We start from the raw sequence: 27102 nt of genomic DNA, 5'->3' as shown, positions 1-27102 counted from the left end.
TGCTCCCTGACATAGTACACAGACTTACTGGCAGACAGTCCAGTTCACTAGTAGTTTGTTGTGCATAGCCATAAGTCGTCTTCAATAGGCTGGGCCCTGGAAATCATCATCTGTGCCCTCTGCAGCAAATAGAATCATAGAATCATAGAAGTTTACAACATGGAAACAGGACCTTCGGCCCAACATGTCCATGTCGCCCAGTTTATACCACTAAGCTAATCCCAATTGCCTGCACTTGGCCCATATCCCTCTATACCCATCTTACCCATGTAACTGTCCAAATGCATAGAAATCTAGCAAATCCTCTGGTGAGCTGATTCCTGGGGATCCTATCCCCTTGATCATGGTCCTGTGCACTTGTGCTGGGTGAATCCCCATTACAGAGCCCTCTACCTGATCTTCTCCACAACACAGGGTGTCAGTTTCTGAGCTGGTGCCTGCAAGAGTAAGGTCGAGTGATGGAGTATGCTCCAGAAGAGTTAGCAGTTAGTGGGAGAGATAAGCAGGGAGAGTTGAAAGTGAGGTCATAGCAGGACCACTTTGTCATGCAGAGTGTGTATAGGGAGAGTTTTCTGTGAGAAGAGAAAAAGAGGGTAAGGTGGCCCAAACAACCTGCTGAGCACATCCTCCAGCCCTACCAGTCACAACGCTCCTATCCCGCCCTGTGCCCACAATATCCATGGTGGGATATCCGTCAATGGGTAGAGGACATAAATGAATGGTCTTCGTGACTGTTCCTGATCCACGTTTTATGTCTCAGCTTGTTCTGCAAGAAGAAAGGGAGTGTGTTAGTGTGTGGACTGGTGAAGGGTTATGGAGATGTGACTGTCAGGGTGAAATAATGTTGCTGATACGTGAAGAATGGCACATGTCTGAGGAAGTGAGGGGCGAGTGGAATGATTTTGAGGACGATATCAGGTGCAGAGTGTGCCAATAGCAGCAAAAGGAGGTTAAGTGAAGTGTGCTGCTGTGATTGGAGGAGAGCGATGAGAAGAGCTGGCAGAGAAGGCTTGTTACTGCAGGGCTACAGGTGGTGCAGGGCTAAGGAGAGAGTAAGAGAGATGTGAGTAGAAGTCTTACCTTAGCAGCTCTAGTGAGATCATTGAATTTCTGTTGGCATTGCAGCCAGGTCCTGGGTGCAATGCTCCTGGCATTCACTTGCTCCACCACCTCTGACCACTGTTGCCATACAACTTGCGTAGGCACCTTTCTGCCATCAGGAGGAAATAGCAGCTCCCTTCTCCTGGTGACATCCTGCACCAACACCTCCAGCGCAGCAACAGTAAATTGGGGGGCCTTTGCTTGTTTTATTCACTGTGTAATGGTAAATCAACTCACAGCAGCCAAATTACACCTCCCTTTTAAGAGGTACAGGCTGTCTTTAAATGATGTCACTGATACCCAATTTCCCACCTATCCAATCGGCGAGCTGCCAATCAAAAGCGCAAGAAGTATTGGCAGCTCTCACTGACGTCATTGTGTGAGTACTTTCAACGTGACACCGATTTCGTGCTATTTTCCGGCAATAACCCAATTTCTCGGCCATAGTTTCTGATGTTGGCCATGCCATTAGACAAAGGTGCTGTTTTGCAAAGTGGGGATGGGAGAAATCTAGGCCAGCTCCTGTTTGCCGCTTCATGGCTAGCTGAAGACCCTCCTAAATGGAGCATGGCTGTCATTTTGGCTGCATGGTGAAGGAGTAAAGAAAAAAGTAGGATAAATTAATATTTTTTAAAGGAAAAAGTCTCATAAGGATCTTCATTACAATGTCTGTGCCTGATATGCAGATACTGTAGCTTAGCTTCTAACATTTTTTTATTGCATTGCTCCATATATACATGAAATTGTTAGCATCATTGAATTTTCTGTCAACTACTTTTCTTGTTTTAATGACTATTTCATTGGATAAGGGGTTGCAATTGCAAAAGGTGGTTTATTATTTAGTCATAATAGTCTGAAATTTGTTAACTAAGGTCACTGATTTTCTGCTCTAAAGTGTGCATCACACGTTGTCAAAATATACACAAAACAAGAATATGGTATTCTGTCATTAAATATTTGAAAATGCTGCATTCTGACTGGTTGAACACGGAACATTCAGAATCAATTGAGGATTGCTCGGAATGCCCAGCGAACTGTTCTAATATTTGATGGTACTGTAATCATTTACTAGTTTGAGCCAGAACAGTGATTTTTCAAAAAATTGGTAAAGAATCAGAAAAACTTGTTTGACTGTAGCTGAAACTGTGACAGAATAACAATAATAGATTTCACTTGCACTGCATTGTGGATATGAGCACAGGAGCACAATTTTCAGTTCCCTGACACAGTATTACTCAATTGAATTAACTTGCTGATCATAACTAGTTTCAATGAACAGAATAAACAACATTATTCAAACATATAACATGTATTATCTCAATTATATATTTAAATAGATAAATAGCACAAGATTGCACTAAGTAGGGAAAAAAAACTTCCCTGTCTCACCATTATCTATTGGACATCATCTTGAAAACCCCCTTAGTGGGGTTAAGGGATTAAACTCATGGTGCCTTCTCATTATAAGACGGAGCAGGCTGCATCACCGAGTCACGGAGTTACAGTGTTACTTCAGCTCCAGTTCGTTTTTAAAATCAGATTGCTGACATAATATAGGTTTGAGGCAGTAACAGTTTATGTAATTTCTATGCAATGAAACCCACAGATAATCGGCTATGATCCATCTTGACCTGTTGACCTGTTCATTATATTTAATCGTATTTAAAATACGTTTTAGTAATTTTAAAAAAAGCAACAATTACATTTTTATAGTGAATATCCTGCAGTAAAATTCTTGATTATAAAAAAAGTTTCACTTTTTTCCAACAGATTATTAATAGATTTTGTTTTGCTGGATTATATTAAAACTTTATGAATCGTGTAAATTGTTGAGTTCAGTAATGTTTAATGATTTTTAGACAGTTGATCCAGTTAGATGGAGTACAATTATATTCATTAAACAACACATTTAGAAAATAATACAACAAATTTATCACATACCATTTGGATAATTCAAATCACTGAAGATTAAATCTTGCCAATGATCATTTAACACTTACATAGTTAATTTTCACGCACTTTTAATACTGTAAATAATCGATCCCGTTTGTGATTCAATTAGGGTTATAAGTAAAATAATTTGTGCTTAACATCAGTGAATATCACATAATATATGTGATGGCACCACATTATATTGGCATTAAGAGAGGCAGGAGACTACTGGAGATCACTATGTCTAACAACCTGGTAGTTGGAGTATCTCTTTCCAGCACAGACGAATCCACATGACAATCTGGAAACTACCAGATGGTCTGATGCTGCCCCAGAATGACTGTATTTTTAAAGATGGCAGATGGGATAGATAATTGGAAGACATTCAAGTTCACAGAAACACAAATACAGATTCACATCAACATTATTATATTATTGCTAAGATGAAGGTGAAATTAATAGCCATCAAGGAGCCATCAACCAACAATTTTATTGCTGATGTTGTGAGACACCTCCATTAAGAAGTTAACCATCAGACCCTCACAGCATGCATCAGATAGCAATATAGGATCAATAACACAAGGATGTGGGCTGAGGGGTGCAGAAGGTTAGCACATTTTTATTTCTGTTGCACAGGTTAGAATCCAGCCAGAATGGTGGAATAAAAATCTCTCTCGCTGGTAGCTGTAAGGATCTTGTATGAAATAAATCTGAAGATGGGAATTTCAATCATGTCTGAGTAGGCATGGACCCACAGCACAAAACTACTCTTGACTCAGCAGTAAATTGGCAATTTCACTTAGAGAACACACTGAGTTGCCTGCTGTGGAAAATGTAAAGATTCACACTAGTGCAAAATGAGTTGCTGTTTTGAGTTTCTCTTTAGGACAAAGTAAAGGGAGCTTTACTCTTCATCTGGCTTGCACCATACCTAACCTGGAAGTATTTGACACTGATAGGAGGTGACAAGAATAGAACATATTTTCCATTATGCAGAACTAACATCCTTCATCTTGATGTACACATCATCATTTTAAAAATAAAATCAGTGGCTCTTGATTTTTTTATTTTTAGTAAAGAAAATGGATTAAAAATAAATCTGGTTCAGCATTAAAACACTATTTCACTGAATAGAGATTACCAAATAAAGAATGGTATACGAGCAAAAAGAATTCAATCGATTGAAGAGAATAGTAAATTATTTACTGTAGGTAGAGTCTTCTAATAATAAAATTTATTTCTTTATTTATTCCTTTGAATAAAGTTTAGCTACCACATACAAAAGCAGGGTGGAGTTCTTTCCTATTTGTATGTAGTGGTTGAGCAAATGAGGAATAAGGCCAATGCAACAGAAGAGGTTAACAACATGGTCTGTTTCCTTCTGAAAGATTCTATCGAGCTACACGGTATCAGTTTTGATAAGTACACAGGGGACAATTATGGATGAAGTCAAGTGAAAAGAAGATGGGCTAAGTTTTCCGAGAGCTTCAAAATATGGATTTGTTAATGTGCATAGCAACCGGGAAGAATATTTTGAAGTTCACAGAGATAGACATGGCACAATCCAGATTACAAATAGCTGTAAAGGTCTCCATGGTGCAGCAGAACTGCTGAAGAATAGATAGAACCCTTAATTTTAGGCTTAAATGCTATTTTCTTGTTATTGTTTATGTGTGTTCATTTGATGTACAAGTAGTTTTAAATTGGGTCATACCACCACTTTTGGAAATGCATATCAGGTATAGGAGATACTTATACAATAACCCATCCAAACAGCTGATGCAGTCCCAAGGTCAACTAGTGGAAATGCATCAAATTCATAAGTCTAGAAACATTCATTTAAAGCAATTTAGCTGTCCTCTATAAAACTTGATAACTTGGCAATCATTTACTTTCTCTACTCACATGAAAAACATTACAGAAGCAAACCACTTGCATACAGAAACAGCCTTATCACTGAACAAACCTTTTCATTTAGCCCTCAAGAGGTCAAGCAAATAATTATTAGTTTGAATGTCGCAAAGCTGCATTTTCTGATAACAAGTTATTTGCTTCTATGTGGTCCCTGGGCATGCTCGCCTCTGACAATGTTACTTGATTGGGAAGGAATAGATTGGGCTCTTTATGTTTGAAAGTAATATATTTTCTGAATTCCATTTTAATTTTAATTTTGTCTCAAATATCACTTCTTACTTTTGTTGCAAAGTTACACATCCTTTTTGAAATGTTGATTGAAAACAGATAATAAATTGGTTTAGATAAGTGCCTTCCTTGATGCAACAACTGATTATGTTTCAGAAAGTGTATCTTATAAGCTATAACAGAATTAATGCTTGTAAATTACCAACTATCTCAAATGATATTTTTTTCATTCCAAAGTGCCCTGGCTTGTAATTCTAATCATTGACATAAAATGTTTTTATTTTTAAAGCTTCCTACTGTTTTAAATAGAAATAGATTAAGATTTTTTGGCGTGCACAGAAGAACAACTCCAGGGAGTCAACATACTGCACTTTCTCTGCTGTGGACAGGGTTTGAATCCAATGGCCCAATGGAATGAACCTCTGATCTCTCATGGCTGTAAGAGTTCTATTTGAAAAGAATTAGGGCAGTGTCACCCAATTGCTAGTGGCTAAGATTCACAATACAAAACTACTTACTATTTGGCACTAAATTTACAGTGTTACTGAGAAAGACCAAAACTATCACTGGTGTGAAAAATGGAATTGTCATAGTAATGCTGTGGGGGGAGATCTTCTGAATCTTGAGTTAAGGCACATGAATGCTGAGTAAAAAGAGTTCAAAGCTGACACCGAGGCTCGATTTTATCTTCCAGGAAGGCATGCGACAAAGTGAGCAGCAGCGGGGACATGCCATCTGCTGATTTCTTGACCAAGAAGGCCGGGAAGTCGGTGGGAAGAGGCTGTCTGGCCGTTAAAATTGGATGGTAGGAAGCCGCTGCCGGCACAAGCTAAGTGTTCCATGAGGGGAATCCTGGGCATATGGGAGGGGTAGCCTGAGCAGAAGAGGCCCAAGGTTTCCTTGTGGCGCCTGGAGAAGCACTGTTCCTCCTGGCTTACAAAGAAACTGAATCGAAAAATAAAAAAATTATCTTGCTGGGCCTCTTTTGGCCCTGGCTGCTGTTCAAGGCAGGTGTTGCATGGTGGGGAGGTCAGCACTGTCCCCCCACATAGGCCCAGTTTAAAATAGCAGATCGGATCCCAATGAAGTCAATGGAGCCCGATCTGCATATTTAAAGAGGACCCCATCAGCTGAGAGTGAGTGTCCTTGCCGCCTGCAATTTAAAATCGGGCAAGAAAGGAGTTAGGAAGTTAAAATCGATCCCTGAATGTAAAGAATTGAAAGAAAATGTTCCATTCCTCAGTGCTGACATGCCATATTCTGACGAATACCCTTAAAAAAATTCCAGATAATTTGTATTAATGGCATGAGTAACTTGTGGAAGCAATAAAGAAGAGTATGCTTTGGTGATGTTTAGAGAATTAAAGTTAAGAATTCCACACCACTTTCAGTGAAGAATAGCATAATCTGGAATTTGGTGCAGAACCCAATTCCACCAGGTTTTCACTCCTTCGTTGACACATTCGGAAATTCTTTCTTCACCAACCTTTTCAGCTAAATTATCAACAGGAAGAATTTCACATCCCAGCTGGCTATTATTGCATCCCAATCATAGAACGTACTACAGTATACATTGTTCCCATCAAAGTAAAACATTATGCTAAATTTTTCTTGAGAACAAAATAGTGTCAATACTTTATGCATCAAAGCTGTAGTAAACATTCGTGTTGGTCTTCAACCAACTTTATAATCATCAAACACAATGCTTAGATTTTTGCAAGTCCTTAAGATGAGTACTTCTCATATTATTGTAACATGGTTGTCCAATTTGTAGCTATGTATTCAAGGCTTTGAAGTGTAGGTTAATATCTGGAGAAAGGTAGGCATTGGAGGCACACAATAGATGAAAATGTCAATTCTGAATTGGCTATTAGTACATTGAGTTTTCAAATCTGAACCAGCAGTCTCAGATCCACTGGGGCTTTAGGAAAAGACATGGCTGTGTTTCATCCAGCAGTCAATTCCCGCAAGAATATCCTTTAAAACAGTACCTGTTCACTACTATGTTCATCTTTTACTGGATTTTTTTTTCCACTGTTAATCTGTTCCGTACTGAAGATTAAGAAACTGCAGGTGAATTCAGAGTTCCATGTACCCCTTCAGACTCTGAGAGTTGTCTGTAATTTCAAAGGCTCTTGCAACTGCTCAGTTTCAGAAAACAAAGTCAATCATGTGGTTGATCTACTGCTCCTGCTCCTACGGGGCTCACAAAAATAATTCAACACTTACTTTTAGTGGGCTTCTTTTGTTTCATCAGCCGTGGAACTGGTCGGAGCCTGCGCTGCTCAGCTCTGACTAGTTCTGACCTAAAATGGCAATCGGGATACTATTTACATCGTAAGACCATGATTTCCTTATTAAAAGGGGTCTATCGCCTGAAACAGGAGGGCACTTTGAACACCCAATGGTGGTCCCCTTTCAAAATGGAACTAGCTGCATCGCTGGTGTTAATGGGGCGGTAAGGTTACCAAACCTATTTTGAGGCTGTTAGCGCCCAGTTAATACCAGGGGAAGACAGTCAAAATCGACCCCTCTATGACAGTGTACTTCACCAGTTTAGAATCCACCTGCTGCTGAACATATATGCAGCCTTCAATATATACTAACAGATGCATTCTAGTCTCTAAGGTCAAAGAATGTGGGCTCAATTTTAAAAGGGCGGCGGGATGGCAGCCAGTGGGGGGGGGGTGGGGGTGGGAGGGGGTCAATGGGCGCGCAGCAAACCCAACTAATAAAAACTTACCTTTCCCCGTGCAGTCGCAATTTAATTGGTGGCGATTAATCTTGTTTCCGGGTTTGCCGTCCAAAAGCTGTGCAGTGAGTGGACTGCGCACCCGCACGACAGGCTGTCAGCTGGAGCGGCTGGATTTAAAGAGCCATTGCTCCAATGGATTTTGCTGGAGCAAAGAGCAAGAAGACCCAATGGTGCAGCACAGGGGCAAGGCTGCTCCAAGATTCAGCGATGCCTCACTTCAGATGCTACTGGCCGGGGTGAGGAGGAGCAGGAAACTAATTTACCCGGCCGACAGGAGGAAGTGCCCTGCCTCTGCCACCAAGAAGGCCTGGCTCGAGGTGGTGGAGAAGGCCACCAGCAGCAGCAACATATCCCGTACCTGGATCCAGTGCAGGAAGCGTTTCAATGACCTGACTAGGTCAGCAAAAGTGAGTACACTTACTGATTCTCCTGCATTCCGTGGTGCACATCAACCCCCCAGCACTCCCCCCCACCCCCGCAACTCATTCTGCACTGCCAAGACTATCCATCACATTACTCCTCACACCCACTTAAGGCAAATCCTCAACTTACCTGCACTTCCTGACCTCCCCATTTGTTACCCCGCCACTACCACTCACCCCAATCCTGATCCAATGTGATGTCTCTGTCTCATACTCACCCTTTGGTGCTTCTCTTTTACGGGCAGCCTCGTCCAAAGCAATGTATTCATCGGGTTGACCACTTCACCATCACTCACTCACATGTCTGTACTTTCTCACCTGCTAGGAGAAGAGAGCGCAAAATGCAGACGATAGGGCAAGGACTGGAGGGGGGCCACAACAAATAGTGGTCCTCACAGGCGCGGAGGATGAGGCCATGGAGATCAGCCACACCCTTGAGTGCCTGTCCGTCGGGGACGCCGAGACAGGCACCCCTCAAACGTCAGGTGACACAACTTTAACATTCATCACACACATCATGAATTGATGTTAACAATGTTTGGCATGTTGTTCACCTTAGTATGCTCATCACAAAATGACACATCTGTGATGATGCTTAACATTGCATTCTGTTCTCTTACAGGCCCTTCAACGACCGCAGTGACGGCAGAGGGTGATTCCTCAGAGGATCTGCCGGCCTCTGAGGGCGCACCGTCACATCTTAGCGAGCTATCCACCAGCGCAGATACTCACACCTCGGTGGATCCTAGTAGTCACTTAGTTGGGTTGGCACCTGGTGAGTCACCACACACAAGTGAGCACGAGCAGACGCTGGTGGCAGGGGCAGCTGTGGAGAGTCCGCACGGTGGGCGCACCCCTCTTCAGGCTCTGCTCAGCTGGATGCAGATGCTGAACCCCAGGGGCCATCCTTTAAAAGGATAATGATTGAGGGACAGCAGCACATTTGCAAGGTACTGGAACAGGTGCCACGCAATCTCCACAACAGCGCAGAGGATGGAGGAGTCCAACTGCTGCATTAGTGGAATGGTGGCACAGGTATGAGGGAATATCTGAGATAGTGTCGCAGGGACGTGAGCAAATGTCTGAAATAGTGTCGCACGTAACTGCTGAAATGTCTGAGATAGTGTCGCAGGTAAGTTCGGGAATGTCTGCGATGGAGAGAAGGCTAGCCTCCTTTGAGCTTCAAGCATGGCTCACAAATAAGACCATTCAGATCCTGACAGAGGCCGTTTGGACTCATGGTTAACAACATTGTGCCACCTTAAACAGGCAGACAGAAACTTTACAATTGCGCTTCCAAGGCATCATACATGTCCTCCAAACTGTTCTCCAGCAGGGTGGCAGGAGTGATGTGGGCCTGGTCCAGGAGAGGGATGATTGCGAAAGAGGACATGGAAGTGGGGAAGCCACTCAAAACACTCCCACGTCTCACCCTTTGCCTCCCTCTCAACCAGTACCCGCAATGCTGCCTCCTCTCCAAGCGGCTGAGTCTGCACCTGCACAGGTGCAGGTGGAGCAGTCTTTGGAGGGGCCCTCATCGGCTCCAAAACCCAGAGGGCATAGGCTGAAAGCATCTAAGCTGTCTGGCCATGTACACGAGCAACGTGCCACTACCTCTGCTGCAGCCACAGGGGATGCACCAAATAGAAGCAGTAGGAAGAGAAAGGCTAAGGATTTGTGATCATGAAGGGTATGCACAGCTTGTCTGACAGACTGTCATGTTCATCATTTATATTTGGCTTTTGTCAAAGTCACATTAAATGTTATCATTCTCACCATTACTGCCACGTCTTGCCCGTTCTTGACTGGCTTTTGTGATAGCACCCTTTCATGTGCTTTCATGTGGGTGTATGTGTAGTTGCAGGACTGTTTTGTGTGGGGGAGGGGCTGGTGTTGGCACTTCTCTTTCCAGGTGGTGTGAGGACTGGACTCTTCTCATTTTCTGATCTTACGAGAACCGTTCACATATGAGTGACTCCCTGACCTCGTGAGCAGCCAGGTGAGCCGCTGCTCTGCCCATGGGTTCGTCGTCCTCCTCCTCTTCCTCTTCCTTAATGTGGATGGTAGATATGGATGGGCTTCATCAAACGGTACCTCTCTCTGTTGCGCCATGTTGTGCAGAACACAACTCACTACTATAATGCGACCACCCTCGCTGGTGTGTATTGAACGCTCCCCCAGAGTGATCGAGGTGCCGAAATCACATCTTCAGCAGCCCTATCACATGTGGCGATGTGGCTGTCATTGTATCGACGCTGTTGCTCGCTGATGGGGTTCCTCAGAGGTGTTATGAGCCACGTGTGCAGGAGGTATCCATTGTCCCCGAGGAGCCAGCCCTGAAGGGTGTTCGGTGCGTGGAAGAGGCCCGGGATGTTGGATTTCCTCAGAACAAATGAATCATGGCAGCTGACAGGGAATCTGGCGCACACATGAAGAAATCTTTTATGGTAATCACAAACGAGCTGAGCGTTGATGGAGTGATACCCCTTTCTGTTGATGAACAGTCCTGGCTCGTGTGGAGGTGCTCGGATTGCTATATGCATGCAATCGACTGCACCCTGTACACGTGGGAAGCCAGCCACAGAGTGGAATCCCACTGCCCTCTCCGTCTGGCTGAGGTCATCCACAGGGAAGTTGACATATTTCGAGGCCCTGTGCAAGAAGCCGTCGGTAACCTGCCTTATGCACTTGTGTGCAGATGACTGAGAGACCCCGGCGATGTCACCAATGGCACCCTGGAATGATCTGGAGGCGAAGAAGTTGAGGTCAGTGGTCACTTTAACAGCGACGAGTAATGAGATGCTGCCAGGCCCAGCCGGGAGCAGCTCGGTATGAAGGAAGCTGCAAATGTCTGCGACCACCTGGTGACTCACTTTCAACCTCCGTATGCACTGCTCCTCAGAGAGGTCCAGGAAGCTGAGCCTCAGACCATAGCCCCTCTGACAAGGGTAGTGCCTCCTGCAACGTCACTCCCTCTGTTGTTCCCCTCTGTGCTGTTGTGCAAGTGCCTGTAGCGCAGCACTGTGTTGTGGAGCTCCAGGTGGCGGAAGTGCACACCGTGCCTGGTGAGGATAGTGATGTTGCTCGACCTTGGATGTACTGGTGAATGCAGCTATTGCACCCCCCATCCTGATGGTGTCAGTTTCAGCGGATCCGAAAAGTTGGTAAAAATATGTAAACAGAAAAATTCTGAGTCGAAACCAAGAATTTTCAGTCTAAACATAAAGATTTCCCAGCCAAAAGTTTGTCTGAGAGAACTGAGTGCCCTGCTGCAATAACTCACCTTTTAGCCCCATCTGTCAAACAGGCATTTAAATGTCCAAATGGCTGCCGGCTGAAACACGACTCCTTCACCATGGTGTGTTTCACACAGCATGGGAAACACAATGAGGCAGTTTTGAAATCACTTGCCTTCATTGTAAATTGCATTTATTCATTTTTAAACTACTTCAACTAATTCAATTGCTGATTTAAATATCGTCCCGCTGGCTTTAATTGCCAGTGGCACTTCCAGGTTCGGGAACGGCGTGCGCACCCAGATAAATCTTCAGTGTGTTGGAGCCGGGATTTGTCTGCTCCAAAAAAACACGATTTTCTTTGCCCCCGCTGCCCCCAACGCACCCGGACTTTGCTTTTAAAATTGAGCCCCGTGTGTCTGCAATATATTTGTAAAGCTGCCATCATGAAGAATAACCAAATGATAGAAAAATCGCTGTTATTTCATCACTTGCTAGAGCTGAAGTGATTGTTTATGCTTTTGGAAAGGGAAGAATTCACTTCATCTTCCACTGTTTTCTTCCCCCAAGCTCTCCTACTCTGCCAGCAAAGTGAAAAGATCAGCCCATGCATATATCAATGATGTTATCAATGATGCTCCTTGGTTCACTTACCAAATAATATGGTTGAGCAGTCCAAGAAAAGACTCTACTCCAAATCCCAGATTTCCCCAAGACTGTCAAACCTATACTGGGATTGGGATTCAAACTGAGATTCCAATCTTCTAATGCTGCAAGTTACCAGGCTACCTGAAGCAATGTTTTAAGGACAGTTTGGATCTGAGGTGCGTAACTGCATTGTGGTGGGGTTCACTAAACTAAGAGAGAAAATATGAGGATGTCTGCCTGAGTCTCACAGCCAGTGTGAACAAAAATAAAATTACAATTACATTTATTGATGAGTTTTATAAACACAACACAATGTTTAATCTGGTGACTGAGAAATGTTTTTCAGAACATTTTGGCAATGTTCTTACTTCAGGCAATTTGAAGTGAACAGATAATGTTGAATTAAACTGTTCAAAGTTACTTTTCCCATATACCATACTGAAGCATCCTAAGGTGTGCCTATTGTAATTCTTTCCCAACCCACAATCCACTTGTTGGTATTGTGAAAATATAACCAATTACCCAAAATTATGAAATATTAAAAAACTAGTTATTAAAATACAAAATTAGGCTTGCATTCAATTGATTATTCTGACTTTATTATTTTAAAACAATCCTTGCAACATTTCCATCATACACGTATTTAAAAATAATAGGCAGAAGAGGGAAAATCTGTCCAATATGCCATTAAAATGAACAAATTTTTACCAGACATAAGGCTAAGGACACTTAGGTCATTTACTGCTAAAGGAATGAGTCAAACAAATCCAGTCATCTTTGTCATATTCGCTATGCAGCTCTAGCTGGTTAGTGAACAGGTGAATGAATTTCTACAGCTACCACAGTTTCTTATACAAATGCTGTGTGCTGGGCAGTTTCACATTGAACTCGGTTATCCTGCTGTGTTCTAAGTTGTCGACGATAGTTTGGTTTTCTTTATGGAAAAGTAAACAATTCATTTCCAGCTATTATGTGCAATTATGTTTACCACACAAAGCACTGCATGAATGTTTGTACTGCTTTGACCTGCTGTCAGCAAGATGCTACTCATTGTTTGAAGCACTGCATTTTATATTTTGTTTAGATTTCAGGTCTATTTTGAACAGTATTTCAGCAATGTTAAGAAGGCTTGGGATGATTCATGTAGTTTTTAATGTATCCTGAAGAAGCACAGTTCACCTAATGTAGTTATAGCCCTCATGATTTAAGAATTCATAATTCAAAAGTGGGAATGCCAGCATTGACCCTTCTGATATTTTAAAATATATTCTCTGCTTGTTTTGGTCCAGTCCTGAAAATACTTAAACATAGATCAAAATGGTGTCACAAAACCTCAAAAATTAAGGTAACACAAAAGGCAAAATATACAGAAATAATCTGAATTAAGGAAGTAAAAATAAAAGTTATCTTAAAAACTTTATGGGGAGATTTTGAAGCCTCCTGCCTGGCGGAAACGGAAAGGTAGTGCCTCGAAACTTACGGGGAAGAACTTAACGCCCCGTTCCCACCATTGCCATTTTGTCGGTGGCCTCAGAATAGGCGGCCTGAGCGGCTGCCTGGAGCAAACACAAAGCAATTTAAGTATTTAAATAAGGGTTCTATGATGTCAATAGGACATTGATGTCATTCTAGGAATCAACTAGGTGGAGCCTACACCATGCATACCCCTCCCAGTATCAGCTGATAGCTGATGGTCCAGCTGAAGAGGAGCTCATAGGTAAGTACTTATTTATTTTTGTGGGCTCCACAAAAATAACATGGGTCACTGCCACACTGAGTCTCTTCCCACCCGACAAACCTTTTTCTGGGCCCGGAGGTCAGCTGGGCCGCCCGATTTTACCGTGGTCCAGAGCTGTCGGGCTGCTCAGTGCCCTTGTTTTCTGCCTGAAGCCTGCCATTCCTATCTTAATGAGCCTGTCCCTCAAAATGGACCGGACCTATCCTCTGCACTATTCAATGGGTGGCTACCAGGAATCCGCACCCTTCCCTTCCTCTCCTCTCCTCTCCTCTCCTCTCCTCTCAAGGTGGACTGCCTTCATAATCATGTATCCTGGGATACTTTTCTCAGGCAATATTATACGATGAACTAGATTCCTTAACATCCACTCTGAATGAGATCTTAAATAGTAGAATCACTGAAACTTAAAAATTTAAAATGATTTAATGCAAGGCAAAGCCCTTTTGTAAACTTTCAGTGGCATGAGCCTAACTGAATTATTCACTGACTGATATGACATGACAATTGCATCCTCCAGGATTCCTGAGATTTCAATATGTCATGTTTCGGTTTCCCTATTAATGAAAGAAACCACTTCAACTAGCTATTATGAGAAGCTCTGAGCTTTCACCATTATATTTATTCTTCATATGCTTTCCATTCGGTCTATTATTCTACACAAAAAGGTGCAAGTAAATTAGCCCATGGGAACAAGAAAAAAACTTTGGACCCTGATGATTTTTTTTTGTTTTGGTCTATTGCTTAGGTCTATTGGTTTAACAAACAGTAACTGAGTTGCAAAATTTTACTTTTAAAACAAACAGAAATTAATACTTCATGCTCAAATGATTTGCTAATAAATTTGGGTTGTCGGGCTGGGGCTCAGAGGAGTGATGTGAATGAGTAGAACACTTACAGCTCTCTATTTCAAGTGTACAGTTCTGCTCGTCAAGAGGATATCTTCGCAGGTCCATCATGCAAGCAGCTGTTGTGGTAATTCTGCAAAGAAAATTATGATGATTCAATAGGCAGTTGTGGCATAATATTTAATAGGAAATTCTTAAAAATTGTTAAATATTTCAAGATTTTGGGTGAGCTACAAATCCTTAAAGATATTTCAATTTCAGAACATAAGCTTTTATTTTAGGTGACATGAACAGAAATGACTTCAGTAGATGTTTTTGTAAAATTTTATCCTCAAACAGTAAGGGGTCATCAGTATTTGGAATGTAACACGTTTGCAGTTTTGGTAGCCACTGGCAAAGCACTATAGAGTAAATTTCATTGATCCCACACTCTGCATTAGGTGTCAGCTTTGGCTCAGTGGTAGCACTCTCACCTCTAAGTTAGAAGGTCATGGGTTCAAGTCCCACTCCAGAGACATAAGCACATAATCTAGGCTAGCACTTTAGTGGGAGTGCTGCAATGTTGAAGGCACCATCTTTTGGATGAGATGTTAAACCGAGGCCCTGGTGAACGTAAAAGATCCCATGGCAGTATTTGAAGAACAGGGGAATTGCCCTGACCAACAGTTATCCAACACCTAAAACAAATGATTGCTGTTTATTTCAATGCTGTTTGCGGGACCTAGCCGTGTGCAAAATTGGCTGCCGCATTTCTTACATCAGAACAGTGACTGCACTTCATTGGTTGTAAAGTGCTTTAGGACGTCCTGAGGTCATAAAAGGTGCTATATAGATGCAAGACTTTCGTTCTTTGCATGAGTCAGAGATAAGACCACAACACTGTAATGCTGATTCTCGAACCCATGCTTCATTCATGCACTGTTCCCTGCTGGAAGGTGGCTTACCACCACCTTCTCTAGGGCAATTAGGGATGGGCAATAAATGCTGGCCTTGCCAGTGATCATCCCATGAATGAATAAAAAAAAAGCTTGGTAAAAAAGTCTACTCTATCTTGAAGTATTGAATTTTTCCATTTTCCAGACATTTTTGTGACCTCTCATTGAAATTGCGATGCTGTGCCAAATAGAAACAGAATTGGGGCTGCCCAAGCTCATTTCACTGGAACTCATAGCTATTATAGAAAGGAAGCTTTACCTGAATCAGTCAGGGATGGATTCAAACCCAGGTCCCATAGGTGGAAAGATAATGGAGGTAAAATTCAACTTCGGCGGGGATGTATAACGGGATGATCCGCTACTGCCCATTTTACGTTCCTGATGAAGTTGACTTTTACCCCCAATGTTCTAAGAACATAAGAAATAGGAACAGGAGTAGGTCACATGGCCCCTCGAGCCTGCTCTGCCATTCAATAAGATCATGGCTGATCTTCCACCTCAATTCAACTTTCCTGCCCGATCCACATATCCTTCAATTCCCCTAGAGTCCAGAAATCTGTCTATCTCAGCCTTGAACATATTCAACGACTCAGCATCCACACCCCTCTGGGGTAGAGAATTCCAAAGATTCACAACCCTCTGAGTGAAGAAATTCCTCCTCATCTCAGTCTTAAAAGGCCGACCCCTTATCCTGTGACTATGGGAAACAACCTCTCAGCATCTACCCTGTCAAGCCTCTCATAATCTTATAAGTTTCAATGAGATCACCTCTCATTCTTCTAAACTCCAGAGAGTATAGGCCCATTCTACTCAACCTCGCCTCATAGGACAACCCTCTCATCCCAGGAATTAATCTAGTGAACCTTCGCTGCACCGCTTCTAAGGCAAGTATATCCTTCCTTAGATAAGGAGACAAAAATTGTATACAGTACTCCAGGTGAGGTCTCACCAAAGCCCTATACAATTGTAGTAAGACTTTCTTACTTTTGTACTCCAACCCCCTTGCCAATAAAGGCCAACATTCCATTTGCTTTCCTAATTGCTTGCTGTAACTGCATGCTAACTTTTAGTGTTTCTCGTTGAGGACACCCAAGTCTCTCTGAACACCAACATTTAATAGTTTCTTACCATTTAAAAAATATTCTGTTTTTCTATTCTTCCCACCAAAGTGAATAACCTCACATTTCCCCACATTATACTCCATCTGCCACCTTCTTGCCCACTCACTTATCTGTCTACATCCCTTTGGAGACTCTTTGCATCCTCCTCACAGCTCACTTACCTCACTTAGCTTTGTATCGTCAGCAATTTTGGATATATTACACTTGTTCCCTTCATCTAAGTCATTAATATAAATTGTAAATAGCTGAAGCACCGATCCTTGCAGCATCCCACTAGTTACAACCTGCCAGCCTGAAAATGACCCGTTTATCCCTACTCTCTGTTTTCTGTCCTATAACCAATCCTTCATCCATGCTAATATGTTACCCCCAACCCCATGAGCCCTTATCTTGTGTAACAACCTTTTATGTGGCACCTTATCAAATGCCCTTTTGAAAATCCAAATATATTACATCCACTGGTTCCCCCTAATCTACCCTGCTAGTTGCATCCTCAAAAAACTCTAATAGGTTTGTCAAACACGATTTCCGTTTCATAAAACCATGTTGACTCTGCCTAATCATATTATGATTTTCTAAGTGCCCTGTTACCACTTCCTTAATAATGGATTACAGCATTTTTTGGACGACTGATGTCAGGCTAACTGGCCTGTAGTTCCCTGTTTTCTCTCTCCCTCCTTTCTTGAATAGCGGGGTCACATTTGCTACCTTCCAATCCTTTGGGACCGTTCTAGAATCTGGGGAATTTTGGAAGATCATATCCAATGCATTCGAGCTCTCGTAATAATTTTGTTCACCAATGTACTTGACTGCCCTTAGGGTTTGGAATTAGAATTTTCTTTTCTGTAGTTGTAAGCAATATTAGTTATGCAGTATTTTAATAACTACATAATAAGCTTTCACTATTTCCTATTTGATTGATTTGCATACTGTATTTTGCAAATGAAGAACAAATCAGTTTCTTAAAACTGTTGGCCATTGCTTTTCTCTATACAGTTTACTAATCTTGCTTTTTTATTTGGTTGTCATTTAAATTTTTTAAATTCTGTACAACTACTGGCATATATTTAGGGATCCTCATTTACGGAAGACTTCTTGAATGCTTCACGATAAGAAAGAAAAGGATAAGATGGACACCAAGTATGGTTAAAGTGGAGAAAAATGGAGAGGCTTGGATGGGGAACTGAAGGTATGTTCACAAAGGAGGATTTCAACAAGGATTCTGAAAGCAGTGAGAGAGGTGGCAAGGCAGGGGGAAATGGTTAGAGAATAATAGAGGATAGCAGTGTAATGGCTGAACGAGTAGCTGTCTAAGGTAGAAGAGAGAGAGATTGAGAAAAAAAAAATCTGGTTTTACAGGAGTGGAGGGTGCATATTAGTGCAGTGGCAGAAGGAGATTACTAAAGTAAGGTAGGGCGAGGCCGTGGGGTGATTCAAAAACAAGAATGAGAATTTTACAATCAACATGCTGGGGGGGGAAAGTGAAAGTAATTACAGCTTTTTTGTGGATATCTCTTTGGATTTAAAAACGATAGTAAGTGGGTAACTTGATCACTGCTGAGACTTGTTGTGAGTTCTGCTGCTGTTGAATGGGCTGCTGGGGGAGGAGGAGGGCAGTGCCCAATTCTGACAATGAAAAGGAAATTCTGCCTCTATGGTGGCTTGAGTATCGTGTGCACCTGCTGCATGCACTATTCATGTTGGCATCGGTAGCAACTGATGGGCAGCCTAGCAATCACAACATTAGAGCACTAGCACAGATGTTCAACTAAAACATTCCAAATTAAATCCCAGTCTCTTCTGGGTAGTTGTGGAGGATTGGAAGAAGGATTTCACCTTGTGCTCCCCAAGCTTGCTTTCCAGAAAACCACACAATAAAGAGCATTGAAGATAACCAGAGATACTGGCAAATTGGACTGTTGCACATTCAAATCAAAGAATCATCATCATGGATACAGAAAGCGGATTTGACAAACGGGGTGCCAGTAGTTGAAAGTCTGGGGGGTACCTCAGCTGCCCCTTTGACGTTGACGCTTAAGGCCTGCTCGATGCTATATTCGGCCAACCTGTAAATGGATGACCAGCCCACCCATCTGAAAAAGGCATAAGGCTGCTTAAATATGAAAATCGGGATCCTACGCCGACTATTGGGGCTTCATTTTAGCACCCGCTATTGGGTGCGTTCCTGGCGGGGGGGGCTCCGAAAATCGGGGAATCCCAGAGTGGGTTCAGAGCCCGGCTCCAACCTGCCCACTTCCGGGTTCCCCACAGACGCGCCGACGTGCGCGCGCAGCCCCCGCATGTGGGAATCCCGCAGGCAATTTAAGCCAGCGGGGTTCCACTTAACAGTATTTACCTTGGTATTTCAGGTCGTTAACAGACCTGATTAAGTGAATATGTGAGGAGGGGTGGGATTTTATTGACAACTGTGACTGTTTCCCATACTGTGGGAAACACGCCCAGTTGAAATGGACGTGTTGCAGCCATCAGCCTGTGGCAGCTGCAAAGGTCCATTTGACAGGTGGGAGGGGAGACCCTCACTCATTGCAGGAGGCCACTCTGTCACTTGGGACAAAGTTTGGCCTCCACCACCCTCCTCCTGACAAGAAAATTCACCAACTTGCACAGTTACCCCAGAGTCCAGAGACATGTACCTACCTTGCAGACCCCCTCAGATGTACATCTTCTGGATGGGGGCCGCCGTAGCTGCAGTCATGACCTCCTCGGAGGGCGAACAGCATCACCAGCCTCGCCGTCCACCTCTGACACGTGGAGCTCCACAACAGAGTGCTGTGACACATCCACCTGTACAGCAGGAGGGAGGGCAACCACAGAGAGAGATGCGTCGCAGAGGGCACTACCCTCGCCACAGGGTCCACAGACTGAGGCTCAGCTTCCTGGACCTCTCTGAGCAGCAGTGCACACGGAGGCTCAGAGTCACTCGACATGTAGTCGTGGACATCTGCAGCCTCCTTCATGCCGAGCTGCTCCCGGTTGGCCCGAGCACCATCTTCTTACCTGTCGCTGTCAAAGTCACCACTGCCCTCAACAACTTCTCCTCCGCATCCTTCCAGGGTGCCACCGGGGACATCGCCGACGTCTCTCAGTCATCTGCACAAAAGAGCCCTGCAAATACACCTACACCCACTCTGCAGTGACACAATGGGTGGCATCAGTTGTGGGTCTTCATAGTGATCCTCAGGAAAGGGCATTATTGCACAAACCAGACAAGATTCGCAAAGAGGTGGCAGTAGTGGTGCCAATATAATATGTAATGTGAGTTGGTCAGAAATCCAATATAAGTAAAAACCATGACAAACCCTCAAACACCCTTGTGCATCCCCTTCATGCTCACAACACGTTTGCCTTACGCTGCTTACTGCACATATGTGATGCATGCCCTGTGGCTGCAGCACAGGTAGTGGCAGGGTGAGTGAGGCTGACTGTGAAAGAGATGGACGAGAGGGTGAGTATGAGATAGAGCCATGAGATTGTATGAGGATTGGGTTGAGTGGTAGTGGCGGGATGAGTACTGGCGAGGTGAGTAAGTACAGGTAAGATGAGGATGAGGTTTGAGTGGGTATGAGGGGTGATGTGACAGAGTAGTGTTGGCAGTGCAGAAGGAGATGTGGGGTGGGGGCGGTGATGTGGCAGAAGGAGTGTAGGGGAATGAGTAAGTGTACTCACTTTGGCCGACCTATTGAGGTCATTGGAGCGCCTCCTGCACTGTATGCAGGTGGGCGATATGTTGGTGGTGCAGGTGACCTCCTCTGCCACCTCGAGCCAGCCCTTCCTGGTGGCAGAGGCAGGCCGCTTCCTCCCGCCCGCCAGGGGGAAGATCTCTGTCCTCCCCCTCCTCCTCACCCCATGTATTGATACCTGGAGTGAGGCATCATTAAACTGGGAGCAGCCTTCACCCTGGGGTGCTCCATGCTGTAATTTTGCCTATTTGTTGCAGGATCAGTCAGTGGAGGACTGCCCCTTTAAATAGAGCTCCTCCAGCTGACAGAGCTTACTGCGCAAGTGCAGCCCGCCCGACGCGCAGATCAGCAGTGGGGAACACGGAACAACAGGTAAGTGGATCCAATTAGGATGCGATCGCGCGGGGGGCAGACTAATTTCACCGGCCGCGTTACCCACGCGCCCAATAGCCCCCCCCCCCTCTGCGAACCCGCAGCCCTGCTAACATCGAGCCCTTGGGCTCTGATTGCAAAATTTAGGTACAAAAGAGTGGAGTGTGCACTTAGTTGTACTGGGCATTGAGCAGGCCAACTGTAAAGGGACCATTGAAGGCTGCTCAAAAAACAGTCCAGGAAATTTTTAGCTTTTATTTTTGTGAACTCAGGAGAAGCAGGAGTGCTCCTCCGAGGCCCACAAAAAAACTCTAGCCTGCTCCTGGCGCACTTGAAACCCCCGGATCTCCTCCCCCCTTCCCAGAACCCAGCTGTTGGCTGTGTGAGAGCCGGACGATTTCTCGCCCTCACCAACTGGTGAGCTGTAGCGAGGCAGCGTTTAGGCGCTCGTACCTTGCCGGCAACATTTAAGTGAGGCCTAAAGCCTAATTGGTCTCCGGCCTCAGGCTGGCACGGAGCAATATGCAGCAGTTGCTCTGCTGACTGTGTGTCCCAAATGGGGTAAAATTCAACTTCAGCAGAGGCGCAAAAAAAGGCGGTAGTGGATCGGCAACCTCTTACGCACCCCAAACTGATTTTCCTCGGGGTATATAACGGGCAGTCAATCTGCTACCGTCCATTTCGCGCCCCCGACAAAGTTGAATTTTACTGGCAAAAGGTTGTAGGTTAGAACTGGAAAGAAAATTACAAAAAAGAGCCATAAAAAATTAAGAAATTTACATGAAAAAGTTGAACCTATAAATTGAGTATTTTCACTTACCATAGATTATTTCACAGAAGTTATCATATTTTCAAAATTAGGATATAAATATTAATAATACCGGGTACGGTAGCATAGTGGTTATGTTACTGGGCTAGTAATCCAGAGGCCTGGACTAAAATCCAGAGTCATGAGTTCAAATCCCGCCACGGCAGCTGGCGAATTTAAATTCAATTAATTAATTAAATTCAATTAATTAAAATAAAATCTGGAATTAAAATACTAGTATCCGTAATGATGGCCATGAAACTACCGGATTGTCGTAAAAACCCATCTGGTTCACTAATGTCCTTTAGGGAAGGAAGCCTGCCGCCCTTACCCGGTCTGGCCTATATGTGACTCCAGACCCACAGCAATGTGGTTGATTCTTAATTGCCCACTGAAATGGCCTAGCAAGCCACTCAGTTGTAAAATCTCGCTACGAAAAGTCATAATAAGAATAAAACCGGACGGACCACCCGGCATCGGACCACTAGGCACCGGACACGACAACGGCAAAACACCAAGCCCAGTCGACCCTGCAAGGTCCTCCTTACTAACATCTGGGGACTTGTGCCAAAATTGGGAGAGCTGTCCCACAGACTAGTCAAACAACAGCCTGACATAGCCATACTCACAGAATCATATCTTTCAGCCAACATCCCAGACTCTTCCATCACCATCCCTGGGTATGTCCTGTCCCACCGGCAGGACAGACCCACCAGAGGTGGCGGTACAGTGATATACAGTCAGGAGGGAGTGGCCCTGGGAGTCCTCAACATAGACTCTGGACCCCATGAAATCTCATGGCATCAGGTCAAACATGGGCAAGGAAACCTCCTGCTGATTACCACCTACCGTCCTCCCTCAGCTGATGAATCAGTCCTCCTCCATGTTGAACACCACTTGGAGGAAGCACTGAGGGTAGCAAGGGCACAAAATGTACTCTGGGTGGGGGACTTCAATGTCCATCACCAAGAGTGGCTCGGTAGCACCACTACTGACCGAGCTGGCCGAGTCCTGAAGGACATAGCTGCTAGACTGGGCCTGCGGCAGGTGGTGAGCGAACCAACACGAGGGAAAAACTTACTTGACCTCGTCCTCACCAATCTACCTGTCGCAAATGCATCTGTCCATGACAGTATTGGTAGGAGTGACCACCGCACAGTCCTCGTGGAGATGAAATCCCGTCTTCGCACTGAGGACACCATCCAACGTGTTGTGTGGCACTACCACCGTGCTAAATGGGGTAGATTCAGAACAGATCTAGCAGCTCAAAACTGGGCATCCATGAGGCGCTGTGGGCCATCAGCAGCAGCAGAATTGTATTCCAGCACAATCTGTAACCTCATGGCCCGGCATATTCCTCACTCTACCATTACCAACAAGCCAGGGGATCAACCCTGGTTCAATGAGGAGTGTAGAAGAGCATGCCAGGAGCAGCACCAGGCGTACCTAAAAATGAGGTGCCAACCTGGTGAAGCTACAACTCAGGACTACATGCATGCTAAACAGCGGAAGCAACATGCTATAGACAGAGCTAAGCGATTCCACAACCAACGGATCAGATCAAAGCTCTGCAGTCCTGCCACATCCAGTCGTGAATGGTGGTGGACAATTAAACAACTAACGGGAGGAGGAGGCTCTGCAAACATCCCCATTCTCAATGATGGCGGAGTCCAGCACGTGAGTGCAAAAGACAAGGCTGAAGCGTTTGCAACCATCTTCAGCCAGAAGTGCCGAGTGGATAATCCATCTCAGCCTCCTCCCGATATCCCCACCATCACGGAAGCCAGTCTTCGGCCAATTCGATTCACTCCACGTGATATCAAGAAACGGCTGAGTGCACTGGATACAGCAAAGGCTATGGGCCCCGACAACATCCCGGCTGTAGTGCTGAAGACTTGTGCTCCAGAACTAGCTGCGCCTCTAGCCAAGCTGTTCCAGTACAGCTACAACACTGGCATCCACCCGACAATGTGGAAAATTGCCCAGGTATGTCCTGTCCACAAAAAGCAGGACAAATCCAATCCGGCCAATTACCGACCCATCAGTCCACTCTCAATCATCAGCAAAGTGATGGAAGGTATCGTCGACAGTGCTATCAAGCAGCACTTACTCACCAATAACCTGCTCACCGATGCTCAGTTTGGGTTCCGCCAGGACCACTCGGCTCCAGACCTCATTACAGCCTTGGTCCAAACATGGACAAAAGAGCTGAATTCCAGAGGTGAGGTGAGAGTGACTGCCCTTGACATCAAGGCAGCATTTGACCGAGTGTGGCACCAAGGAGCCCTGGTAAAATTGAAGTCAATGGGAATCAGGGGGAAAACTCTCCAGTGGCTGGAGTCATACCTAGCACAAAGGAAGATGGTAGTGGTTGTTGGAGGCCAATCATCTCAGCCCCAGGGCATTGTTGCAGGAGTTCCTCAGGGCAGTGTCCTCGGCCCAACCATCTTCAGCTGCTTCATCAATGACCTTCCCTCCATCATAAGGTCAGAAATGGGGATGTTCGCTGATGACTGCACAGTGTTCACTTCCATTCGCAACCCCTCAGATAATGAAGCAGTCCGAGCCTGCATGCAGCAAGACCTGGACAACATCCAGGCTTGGGCTGATAAGTGGCAAGTAACATTCGCGCCAGATAAGTGCCAGGCAATGACCATCTCCAACAAGAGAGAGTCTAACCACCTCCCCTTGACATTCAACGGCATTACCATCGCCGAATCCCCCACCATCAACATCCTGGGGGTCACCATTGACCAGAAACTTAACTGGACCAGCCATATAAATACTGTGGCTACGAGAGCAGGTCAGAGGCTGGGTATTCTGCGGCGAGTGACTCACCTCCTGACTCCCCAAAGCCTTTCCACCATCTACAAGGCACAAGTCAGGAGTGTGATGGAATACTCTCCACTTGCCTGGATGAGTGCAGCTCCAACAACACTCAAGAAGCTCGACACCATCCAAGATAAAGCAGCCCGCTTGATTGGCACCCCATCCACCACCCTAAACATTCACTCCCTTCACTACCGGCGCACTGTGGCTGCAGTGTGTACCATCCACAGGATGCACTGCAGCAACTCGCCAAGGCTTCTTCGACAGCACCTCCCAAACCCGCGACCTCTACCACCTAGAAGGACAAGGGCAGCAGGCGCATGGGAACAACACCACCTGCACGTTCCCCTCCAAGTCACACACCATCCCGACTTGGAAATATATCGCCGTTCCTTCATTGTCGCTGGGTCAAAATCCTGGAACTCCCTTCCTAACAGCACTGTGGGAGAACCGTCACCACACAGACTGCAGCGGTTCAAGAAGGCGGCTCACCACCACCTTCTCGAGGGCAATTAGGGATGGGCAATAAATGCCGGCCTTGCCAGCGACGCCCACATCCCGTGAACGAATAAAAAAGAAGAAAAAAAAAAGTGTGTTGGACAAGGGTATGGAATATAGAATTATAGAATCATACAGCGCAAAAAGAGGCCATTTGGCCTGTCGTGCCTGTGCTGGCAATATATGCCAAAAGTCATTTAGAGCTGTTAATTCTGAAGGTAACATACATCTTACAAAGAATTACATAGAAAGTACAGCATAGAAACAGGCCATTCGGCTCAACTGGTCTATGCCGGTGTTTATGCTCCACACAAATTACATCTTCACACCAATTGATGCAAGTTAGCAGCTTCTGTAGTTATACAAGTACCACTTCCCCAATAAGTCGTATTAGGCTATTAACAAACATCAGTCGAAATTATAACTACATGATATGCATGCAATCAGGGCCCAAGAGTCGGCGTAGGATCCCGATTTCCTTTTCCCAAACGACACAACATCAAGACTGATCACAAGGGAAATCAACAACCTATGATACTCACCTTCCAATTTTATTAACCTGATCTGACCATTTTTCATCTTTTTCATACCCTAACTCTTTTCTGAATTAGGATTTGATTCAACTTTGTTATGAATGCCTCAACTGAATCAATATTTACTACACTGGATGACAAGCTATTCCATAAATTCACTCAAAGGATGAAGAAAATGTTTATTAAGTTAAGAATAACTTGTGGGCCTAGAAATTGGATGGTGCTGCGTCCATTTTTCAGGCGCTAAATGGGCACCTAAGCCTCCAATATGGTGGGCAGAAAGCGCACATTCATTATGAGCTGGAAGTGGGCCGGCCACCATATTGGTGGAGGCAAAAAAATAGGCGCCAGGGCTCATGCCCAAAACAGCGATAGGCACTTTGCATATTCAAATAAGGGGCCCAACTCTTTTGTGATGCCCCCTCTGCAATATTGGGTTGCCAGCTTCGTTTAGGAAAATCAGGTCTACATGCAGTCTAACAAACGGTCCTTATTGGGACCGCTGCGGGCTGCAACCAACAAGGGTAAGCATTTAAAATATACTTACCTGAATGAGTGCTCCTCCTGGCTCCTCATTCAAACCACATAGGCTGCTGCCAGCCACCACTCCCACCCCCTGACTGCCCTGAAACTGGCCCCTCCCGATCCCGGTCTCTATCCTCTCAGACCTGGCTGCTATCCTCCCTCTTGATTGCGCCCCCCCCCTCATGGACTAACCTAAAGTCCTCTGTTGGCGTCGCACTGGCTTAGGATACCCGTTAGGTATCCGCAGCTCACCAGCTTGATGATAACGAGACTCGAGGCGTGCCTATCCGTTCAGGCACAGGGATCAATCCCTGCACCCCTGGATGCCCGCTTTTGAGCACCTCCATCTACCCCAAAGGCATTGCTTATGGGTGTGTCCTGGAGTGGTACCATTGACTGATGCTGGTTGCTTCTTTGGAGGACTCAAACAGATGTTCGGCCCCCTTTTTGCAAATGCAAAGGGCTTAACACCTGTTTCAGGCATGGGCCCTGGATGCCTCTTTGTCTGTCTTTCCCAATACGATAAGCGCTGCACTTCCAGCGCGGAATTTGCGTGTGCATGCCATCCGCTATATTGAACGCTTTGACACCTGTTTTCTGCCTGTAAAACGGGTGCGGCATCAACCAATTTCATGGCCTGTGTGTTGACAAGCATTGCTGTTTTAAGTGGCATGGTACTTTGCATTAAGTAAGTACAATTGTAGCATGTGAAGATTACCAGGGCCAGCACAGACACGATGGTCCAAATGGCCTCCTCCTGTGCTGTACCTACTTTGATACTACTATGAGTCAGAATGGTCATGGAAACGTTACCATCAGCTCGGATTTTGCTGCCAAAACCCACAGCTAAAGGAGTAATAACAAAATCCCAAAAGAGATACATTTTCACGCTACACAGTAGCTTGGGCTTGCTGTTTAAATAAGCTTGTTTATCTTTACAACCTTTTAGATTTTATTTCCC

At 44.8% G+C, this 27102-nt stretch overlaps 1 protein-coding gene across 2 annotated transcripts in view; it reads right to left on the bottom strand.

The window, feature by feature from the left end:
- The window catches only part of gabrb2a (gamma-aminobutyric acid type A receptor subunit beta2a), a 302038-nt gene that overhangs the window by 41871 nt on the left and 233065 nt on the right, over nt 1-27102 (bottom strand). For both annotated transcript variants that reach the window (XM_067996136.1, XM_067996135.1), the window contains one exon: nt 14870-14952. In XM_067996136.1, coding sequence (XP_067852237.1) covers nt 14870-14952 — 83 coding nt within the window. The remainder of the gene's footprint in view (nt 1-14869; nt 14953-27102) is intronic.

Source organism: Heptranchias perlo, chromosome 14 (genome assembly GCF_035084215.1).
Source record: "Heptranchias perlo isolate sHepPer1 chromosome 14, sHepPer1.hap1, whole genome shotgun sequence".
NCBI classification, from domain to species: Eukaryota; Metazoa; Chordata; class Chondrichthyes; order Hexanchiformes; family Hexanchidae; genus Heptranchias; species Heptranchias perlo.
This window is presented reverse-complemented; position numbering and strand designations above follow the sequence as displayed.